Source organism: Pocillopora verrucosa, chromosome 2 (genome assembly GCF_036669915.1).
Source record: "Pocillopora verrucosa isolate sample1 chromosome 2, ASM3666991v2, whole genome shotgun sequence".
Classification (NCBI taxonomy): domain Eukaryota; kingdom Metazoa; phylum Cnidaria; class Anthozoa; order Scleractinia; family Pocilloporidae; genus Pocillopora; species Pocillopora verrucosa.
Genome location: NC_089313.1, coordinates 17,077,555 through 17,087,074, shown reverse-complemented (window position 1 = coordinate 17,087,074; position 9,520 = coordinate 17,077,555). Strand labels below are relative to the sequence as shown.

Genomic DNA, 9,520 nt, shown 5'->3' with positions numbered 1-9,520 from the left:
GCCTCCTGTGCTAGAGGTTGTTGACTCCGATCAAGAGGGGAACAGTGTGGTTGAAATTGAGTGAATGTCTTGTAACTGGTAATTAACTTGAAAAGTGCCAGAAGAGATCAGAGGTTAAAATCAAGACACATCTGTTAATTACTATAAAATTCTCATTTAGATGAAAATGAAAGTGAAAATTTTGTATGCTGCATCCAAATTTTAAATGTGCCCCACTCTCAAATAATTTTTGCCCTTGAGGAAGTAGAACATTGAGGTGCAAATAATTTAAGAAGTGCCATGGTGTATCTACAGGTAATTACAACATTTTCTTGGCACTAAAGGAATTAAACAATTACGATGAATATTGTTTTATTTTCAGTTTTGTTCTGCCATGTCCATCACCATATTGTTTCCATTTTTACCAGCTATGGTGAAGGTGAGATGAAATTATGATTATATAGTGCTAAATTTTAGGAAAATTATGGGGAAGGAAGCTTGATTATTGAGCTCACTAAAAGTTGTTAACTTAACACCAATAAAAAATGTCTGTTTTGTACTTGATGTCTAAGATATGTAAATTGTAAATTGTCATTATTCAGAGATTTATTGTCATGTGTCTGTTTTTTTTTTTATATTTTTGTCAGAGCTTTGGGATCTCAGATGAAGACACAGGTACTATGCAGTTACATAATAATTCTTTCTATAATTCCCATAAAGTTTTAGTTCAGTTACTAAGCTATAAAATGCCAGGCTGACATACCATGGCTTTTTTTAGTGTTCTATATGATATGGTTTGATAGTTACTGATTATGAAATTACTGACTTGATCTCTATGTAATTAATTTTGTTTTTTACCATGTGCTCCATCCAAATTTGCATCAAGGACAAATACTCAATTTGCTTCCTTTCCTTAAATTTATATGCTATATATAGTTGACAACAAAGGATCTCTGAATACTAGTGCTTAAATTGATAGAAGGCTCAATGATAAATTTACTCACTCTTATCCACTTTTCTTAGCCATAAGTTCTCAGTAATATTCAGTTATTTCCACATTTACAAAATAATGTAACAAAGGTATTTGATGACGATTTCCATTAATTTTTTTCCTTTCTAGGATACTATGCAGGTGTTGTAGCATCTTCAATGTTTATTGGACGCACTGCCGCTTGGTAATTGCAGAGAAATTTTTATTTGATAAGTAAAATCTTAGATCCAGGCTGACATGTGATATAGTAACTTAACATGGCAGTTCTAGATGTTACAAATAATTTATAATCATTGAAAGATTTCCAGTAAATGTGCACCTTGGGGGCCAAGTATGTTTCTAAAGATTCTATTCTAAACTTAATGAATAAAGAAACTTTAATACAAGACACATCAATTGCAGTGGTGTACATTGATTTTATTTTCGAGAGTGTTGATGTACAAGGTACAGCAGCTATGGACCAGCAAACATTTCTAACCAAAATTTACTTGCTCCCTTTCAGTTATTTTTGGGGATTAATGACAGATAGATTTGGAAGAAGGCCTGTGATGATGATCTGCCTTACAATGACCCTGGTTGGCATGGTTTGCTTTGGTCTGTCTTTCTCTCTCTACATGGCCATCATTACCAGACTATTTGTTGGACTATCTGCTGGTAAGTGTGGTTTTTGTACACTATTGTGGTGATGATCATTTCAATGGTGTTGCTAATTGACAAGGTTTTGTAACCAAGGCAAAGTGGCAGGAAACTGAAGTGAAGAATTTATTAATTAAGGGCTGAGGATTTGGTGAAAGAATTTTTCAGCTTGGAATTAGTAGGCTAGTCAATTGAAAAATGTTGAAATTTATATGTTAATACATTTTCTAAACTTATTAAATGATCTTTTTATGATTCAATTCAGGACTCATAGGGACATGCAAAACAATTGCTTCGGAAGTCAGTGATAATACAAATCAGGTGTGTTTGTTATGATTGCATGTGTGCTCATTTTGTGAGGTGACAATCACAAGCAATGCAGGTAGAGTTATATTTGTTATTTTAATTAGTTTTAAGATTTCACTAGCCAATATTATGTGCACTCACTCAGAGGGGGTGCTTGGTGATTTAAATGCCGATACCCTGAACTACAGGTGGCCAAAGGAACAAATTTTGAAGTGGAGGACTCCCAACATGTGGCACTGATTGTCATTTATGAATAATATTGGTCAGAGGGGTATCCCTGTTGGGAGATACCCACAGTAGGGGCATCATGGTCTTGAAAATTTTGTACATTTAGATAGCTCTTTGGTATGTCATTTGGAGCATTGTGGGATGATTAAACTTGAGGAGTAAGTCCTTGGCTCCCTAACCCACTCTGCTCCTATGGCCTTGCCAGAATTATTCTTGTAAAATAGTGAACAAATTAGAGACCAGCCTTTGAAATCATTTAACAGAACATTTAAGCATACATTTTAGTATACACAACAGAAAGACTACATACAGTAAGTGTAATTTTATATCCTTTGGTGCTGAGTAATTTCAGCACCCCTATTTTCAAGGTTGCTGTGTTCTTAAATACAGTTTCAACCCACGCAGCATTTAATGCTGAATTTTTCACACATTGTGTCTGAATTGTTTCATTAGGCAATGGCAATGTCAATTATACTGACATCTTGGAATGTGGGACTTATCATTGGTCCAGCTATAGGGGGTAAGAAAATGCTCCATGTACTCATGGACACCAAAACTAAATGATCAGCCAATTAAAACAATGTATAAGAGTTATAACTAATGTATAAAGGTATTTAGAATGTAAAACAGCACAGTATGCCAATAGGAATTATAATAATTTCCCTCAGTGGTTGGTATTCTAAAAGTTAATTATCCATGCAGCTGTAATTGAAGGGATGTTAATGGAATAAAGCACCTTACATGCTTAACAGCTTCTTCTTTATGTGTTTCACAAGGGAGTATAAGTCTTAGACTATTTGGAAAGAGAATCTTCAGAGTTATTGATTAATTTGTAAAAATAAATTGTTGTTTATTTTAAATGTTATTTACTATTTCAAATGTTGAATAAATTTAGAATGAGTAACAGATGTCTTCTTTTCTAATTGTAGGTTATCTTGCAGAGCCATCACAGAAATATCCCAGTGTTTTTACGAAAGGTTTGTTAGAGTGTAGTGTATAAGATTCCACTGAAAGAGAAACATTAAACCCTGCAGCTAGCAAATAAAATTTTCTTTTGTGGTTTTATTCATTTTGTTTTTGTTTTGTGACAAGTTCTTATCAGAATGTCTCTTATAAAGTAGAGTGTTGTCACTTTGCAAGAACTGCATTTAACAAATAACTGAAGTCACACCTTTATTAGGTGGCACCATATTAAGTGGTCACCTTGTATTGAGTGGTCAGTTGTCAAAGTCCCGACTTAATGTTTCTCTGAAACACTGCAATTTTTATCTCTGCTAAGCCATTATGTCACCTTAATGTGAGTCCCAAGGGCCTGGTTGTATTGTTTCCACCTGTATTGAACAGTCACTGAAAGTGGAAATGCTCAAAGAAAACTAATAATAATAATAATAAATCATAAGAACATTTCATGGCCTCAGCTTATGCATTTCTGTTCAAAAATATTTCTTTTTGCAGATTCACTCTTTGATAAATTCCCATTTTTCCTTCCCTGCCTGTTACACTGTGCTGCACTCTTACTTACAGTTGTGTTGGCCTACTTCTACTTACCAGAGACTCTTGTTACAAGGTAGCAATATTAGCTGGTAATACAATATAGGCTCTGAACAACCAGCTGTTGTACAGGAAATGAGCCTACGATCAGGCTTAATTAAATTCAGAGCCCTTTAGTCAGATAGCACAAAGTTAGTCGTTTAACTCTCTCGCTTCCAAAATCTCATTAGTAATTCTACTCACTGTCTGCTATACAATTATTATGATGTTAGTTTGTAGAATTTGGTACTGGATCAGTTAATTATCCCCTTGTTGACTTTTTTCTCTATTCTTATCACTTTTCTGTGTATATAGTGACCATTGCATGGCATGATATTGTGCAGAGAGACTCTGTCTGGGTCACTCATGGAAGTTAAGGGTTATTGTCTTCTTCCTCTCATTACTTTTTCTCTTGTCCATGTTTGTTATTAATTTCATCAGTTCTGTTGGTTTGTTGAAAGTCATGAATTAAATTTTGTACCATTATTAGACCATCATAGATTTTTCAATTTTTTTTGCTACTCAGTGATGATGAGACATCATCAAGCGGTTCAGAAACTGGTGAATTGGCCATGCAAAGCACAGCTTCCAACAGTTTAATTGATGAAGATGATGAAAATAGCTGCACACAAAAAAATAGTCTGGAAGAAACAGAGGAAGTAGAAATATTTATCAATGATGTGAACAAAGAGGACATTGACAATGACAGAAACTGTTGTGGTTTTAAGAGTTGCTGTTGTCCAAGATATAGATGTTGTAAATTCTTCAGAGACAGTAAAATTGCTGTTTTATTGAGGTAATATAAATTTCCAGAGAGCTCATGTTATTTCAAGATATTTTGAAAATACTTTTTACTGTCTTACAGTGTTGATTAGAAAGGAACAAATTAATGCACATTTTAGTTCATGGCACGTGCAGTTTAAGGTTACATATTGTGTTTAAACAATAATGCATGAATTCCTTGTTCTCTTAATTTTCAGGGATCGTGTTGTAACCCTTGCCATTTGTGTGTATTGTTCACTTTCATTCATTGTCATTGGTTATGATGAGTTGTTTTCTTTGTGGGCTGCCACAGGACCTGAACATGGTAAGGTGTTTTTGACAGAAAAATAGGGATGGTAAGTTTTGAGCATGGATCACAAGTTTGCATGGATCACATTTTGAAATTCTGACCATGCTGTAAAATCCCTCTATTTATAAAATATGCAAGTTTATTTATGTGAGTGATTTTGAGTGATGTAAGTTTTGAACATGGATCACAAGTTTGCATGGATCACATTTTGAAATTCTGACCATGCTGTAAAATCCCTCTATTTATAAAATATGCAAGTTTGTTTAGTGGTTATTAATCAAGGCTTGATTCTTACTTATGAAAAAATACATTTGGCCTTCAAAAATTTTTTTTCCTAAATGTGAAAAATGAAGTATATTTGAGTGATGTACGTGTAAAGCATGGTCTGCTTTTTTGATGGTAAAGGCATCATGCATTAGTAGTCCCATTCAACCATCCATTTTTGCCAGAGTCATCTGACTCATAATCATACTGAGTTTAAGTTCCTTTTTTTAAATTGAACATGAGTGCATATGGAAATCTCCTCACCCCTCCAGAAAATGATGATTTCTGAAAAGAAAAAAAAAAGAATAAAGCTACTGTTACAGTCAGCTTATTTGCATTCAAAAAATTTGCCCTTCACACAGCAAAGTCAATCATGCACTTACATTAGTGTTATGTGTGATTTATACAGGTGGACTTGGCTTTTCTACTGACCAGATAGGCACTGCATTACTATGTGTAGCAGGACCTATGTTAGTTCTTCAATTTTGGGTTTATCCAAAGGTAAATGTTAAGGCCTTGGTTGCTTGATTAGGGTGGTTAATGCTATCCACTGAATAAATCTCAATCCAGTGGATAGTTCAGTAGGTTTTGTTAACTCATACATGTAGAATAGTATTATCCACCTTTTGAACAACTGGGGAAAAATGTTTGTTTTTTACTATAATTGGCTATACACTTCCGGTTTTGAAACAAATGAATCATTACATGTGTATTGATTTGCTCTTTTTCTTTACTTCTTCCTTTTAGTTTGAAAGGTGCCTTGGATCAATCAGGGTAATGCATGTTGTTTTGATGTCATTTGTGGATTTGTTTTATTATTTACTAAATATTGTACCCATTTTCACAAATAGATGAGAATGTTTGGAATTTCCTATTAATTATTGGGTTTGTTCACAGGTTTTTCAATTGGCAAATGTTGTCTTGGGAATCACAATTGCTTCTTTGTCAGCCTTGAATACCCTTCATGACAGGTTGGTTCCAAAGAAATGACATGGTTGATGTAAAGTACATGAAATAGTTAATGAAAGAGGCTAGTGGCAAAAAAAGGGTAATTCAGCTAAGGGGCTTTCATGGGGAGAATATGGAGAAAAGTGGAGAGGAAGAATGCTAAAGAAAAATTAGTAGATAAAAAGTCTTTAAAGAGAAGAAGAACTTTCCTAAAGGCAAATTTTATGATAAGTATGAACTAAAAATGAGGGGTCAGGATTGAAATGGCTCAATCACAATCAACCTTCATTGACATCTTCTTATGATCTTCTCCAATCTCGTTACAGGTCAAAAGTTCTCTGGCCATTGATGATTGTTGTTCTCATTCCAATGAGGTTGGGTATTGGTTGTGGCTTTAGCTCCACAGGAATCCTTGTCAACAATGCGGTACCTGCTTACCTCTTAGGCTCTGCAAATGGACTTGCAATGACAGCAAGTTCCATATCCAGGTAAGCATCTAAATTATCTTATTTCTACTGAAATGATTACCTCCCCAATATATTTGAGGCACTGTAAGGGACAAGGATAATCCATTGGTTAAGGACCTTTCCTGATATTGCTGTGGCACTGATTGTTTTTGTAAGACCTTGGGTAACAACTGATTAGTTCCGCTCTTTGCTGTCAGTGTTTTTCTTTGGGTTCTCTTATTTGATTAAAACTCAGCTTTTCTCCACATGCATCTCTTAACTAATTGTTTTACATGTAACTCTCCCATATTAGCTCAATCAACAAATTATATTTGTATCTAGTTCATTTTAGGGTGGCTCAAAATGGTTTGGTTACAAGGGGGTTGTGGGCGAACTTAATTTGTCAAAAAAATAATGTAACTCTGAACGTACATTTGCAGAAAGATGAATTTCAGTACGCTGATGGTAATTCCATAATAATGATCGATGAAGATCACCACAATTTTTGTTAGTCATAGAATCATAATGCTAACATATGGCTGTTTTTAATTGGCTGCCGCGTAGCGTGGTAATCTTCAACATGTCGTTTTGGGAAAAATTATCTAAACTTGTTAAGCGTTAGTTGGCATTTCTCCGATACGCTATTCAAGGTAACTGAGTTTTACTCAGGTTTATTGCGTTCTTTTTCCTTCAGAACCTTAGCTCCCCTTTTTGCTGGGAGTGTGTTTGCCTGGTCGATAAGTAAGGGCTACAAACACGGATTCCCGCTTGACGAGCACTTCGCTTTCATATTGCTTTCCATCGTGTGTTTCCTGGCTGTTCTGCTGAGCTTTACTCTTCCCAAGAGACTGAACATGAGACCGTCAGCGCCAGTGAAAGTATGAAGACAGAAGCCCGCATTTTCTTTCACATCATTCAGTGTGCACACTGTATAGAAAAGGGAGGGGCGGCAACACAATGACAGCATGCTTGGCGCAACGTCATATTTATGCCACTCAGGCATTCGAGACTACCAGGATGGGGGTAGCCTCATCTTTTAGAAGGAGCTGCACGCTGTTTTTAGAGGAAATGACAGATGGATTAGAACAATAAAAATTGTTACAATTTAAAAAATTACAATTCAAGTTTGAAAGCATTGGGTTAAAGTTTAAAGATGCAAAAAACTCTGTGCTCCTTTAAAACTAGAATAACCTTAATAGGACTTAATCAAAAGCTCGTTAGATAGATTTTAAATTGAATAGCATATTTATTACAATTTTATGGTCTATTTTTGATTGTGGTACTTACATCTATTTGTTTGGTGGTGGTCTCGTTCTTAATGAGAGACGAATAGAAAAACGGTTATTAATGTATGTATGCCTGAATGAAAAAATTATGATAAAGCTCGTGTGGTTTTTCGCGACGACGATGCGCGAACAGCGCTTCAATTTGTTTTAACTAACTAGCACGTCATGAATTTATTACGGAAATTCTCTCACTAGTTGTCTGAGGTATTTGATATGTTGTTCAGAACTAACGATAACATCCATCTTCAATCTGTTAAACGCCTTAGATCTTAATCTACAGCGTAATGTAACTCAAGTCTATAATAAAGTGCAATGTTCAGTTGAGAGTCTAGATTGATCCAGGATAATCTACAAAAAATCTCACCACCATTTCAACCAATTACATTTCCCCAAGGAAAAGAACAAAAACACCAAATTAAAAAATTACACACATAAAGAATATTAGGGATAATATTATCATAGGAATGAAATTGGTCAACGGCAGTGAGGGAGGAAATGAATAGCTGGTTAAGCAAAGAGTTCCAAAAAAATTCGTGACCGTTCCTAAATAGTCTCTTTTTAACTCTAAATCGATGTCAGTCCAGGCTATCATCGGCTGATGATAACTGAATGCGGAAAAGAAATCAGAGATTGCATTGGTTCTGCCTTACTTTGCCTATAGTCTCCTTTGCCTCCGGTTCTTGGGATGCGAAGGCGGCTACCATTCTCATCAATTGGTTTTGGAACACTGGCGCAACATTTCCAACAAATCAGATTCAAAACCTGAACCGATTGCGGCTTTGTACACGCACTCGCGTCTTGCCATGCTTCAGCATCTTTGGATCTTTAAAGGCTACTTGTCACATTCTCCATCGTCCTGATTGGCCTGCAGCTGGGTGAAGCAAGTATTTTCCAACTTCGACAACAGACACACCCGCCGTCCCATTCCCCTCAATTTAATTGTAAACTCACTATGTCCAGACCGGGACAATTCATTATTGCGGGTTCGATTATAAGAAACCTTGAAGCTTGTTCCCGATTTGGACGCGTTTGGCGCACAAAAATGTGTAGATATGATGTCATACAAGAAAATAATGATGTTCTTTGCCTATTTTCCCCCAACTCCTGAGACAAAAAGAGGAATCAAAGATGCTTTGATGATCTGAATTGCAAATTTTTTCTTGTTAATATTCATTATTTTTCCTCGCCTGCACATGCTGCAAAAGGCGTCACTCGGTCGTAGAAGTTTATCTACCGTTGAAATCTTCTGGGGTGATTCATAAGGTTCGGTTTCACAGAAAGCTTCAGGCCAGGACATTGTCATTTCCAAATTGATCTTCGAGAAAACCTACTTGTGGTAACCCTGGCAAGAGACTGCCAATTCAGCCAGGACATGGCAAAACATGTTGACAAGGTGGAAAACAAAATGGCCGAACTATCATTTCATACATTCGAAGGTAATTATCAGGTTTAAATGTTGTTGGACGAACTTCAGTATGAGGAATTTTGTCTTGTTTTTCTCGGGAATCATCGATAATTGTTCCTAAATCTCATTTCAAGCAAAGAACGACGTTAAAGTTGGGAATATGTTATTAGTATTACTGATTTTGCTATATTTCGTAGTATACTCATAAAGCAGCAGTATTTCACTGCTTTCCCGCTTTTTTCTTTTTCATGGTAACTTCAAATCGCACGAAAATCATTTTATTTGCGTTCATATTTTTGGTAAATTTACTGTACACGTTTACTGTCAATGGAAAAGTTTGTGACTAGGTTTCATGCCAAGGAAGGTCAAGGAAGCGGATGATATGGGAGGGGGGGCCCTGGGTACTTAGGGGAAATATTTGTCTCTTTT

The 9,520-nt window shown here is 35.7% G+C and overlaps 1 protein-coding gene across 1 annotated transcript in view; it reads left to right on the top strand.

Annotated features, from left to right (window-relative positions):
• LOC131792832 (uncharacterized) overlaps window positions 1–8,010 on the top strand; it is a 10,700-nt gene extending 2,690 nt beyond the window's left edge. The window contains exons 2-16 of the mRNA XM_059110238.2: window positions 362–418; window positions 627–654; window positions 1,100–1,154; window positions 1,473–1,624; window positions 1,872–1,927; window positions 2,594–2,660; window positions 3,070–3,117; window positions 3,596–3,707; window positions 4,197–4,466; window positions 4,651–4,757; window positions 5,416–5,507; window positions 5,754–5,780; window positions 5,904–5,977; window positions 6,281–6,442; window positions 7,095–8,010. Coding sequence (XP_058966221.2) covers window positions 362–418; window positions 627–654; window positions 1,100–1,154; window positions 1,473–1,624; window positions 1,872–1,927; window positions 2,594–2,660; window positions 3,070–3,117; window positions 3,596–3,707; window positions 4,197–4,466; window positions 4,651–4,757; window positions 5,416–5,507; window positions 5,754–5,780; window positions 5,904–5,977; window positions 6,281–6,442; window positions 7,095–7,284 — 1,497 coding nt within the window. The 3' untranslated portion in view covers window positions 7,285–8,010. The remainder of the gene's footprint in view (window positions 1–361; window positions 419–626; window positions 655–1,099; window positions 1,155–1,472; window positions 1,625–1,871; window positions 1,928–2,593; window positions 2,661–3,069; window positions 3,118–3,595; window positions 3,708–4,196; window positions 4,467–4,650; window positions 4,758–5,415; window positions 5,508–5,753; window positions 5,781–5,903; window positions 5,978–6,280; window positions 6,443–7,094) is intronic.
• Window positions 8,011–9,520: the final 1,510 nt, after the last annotated feature.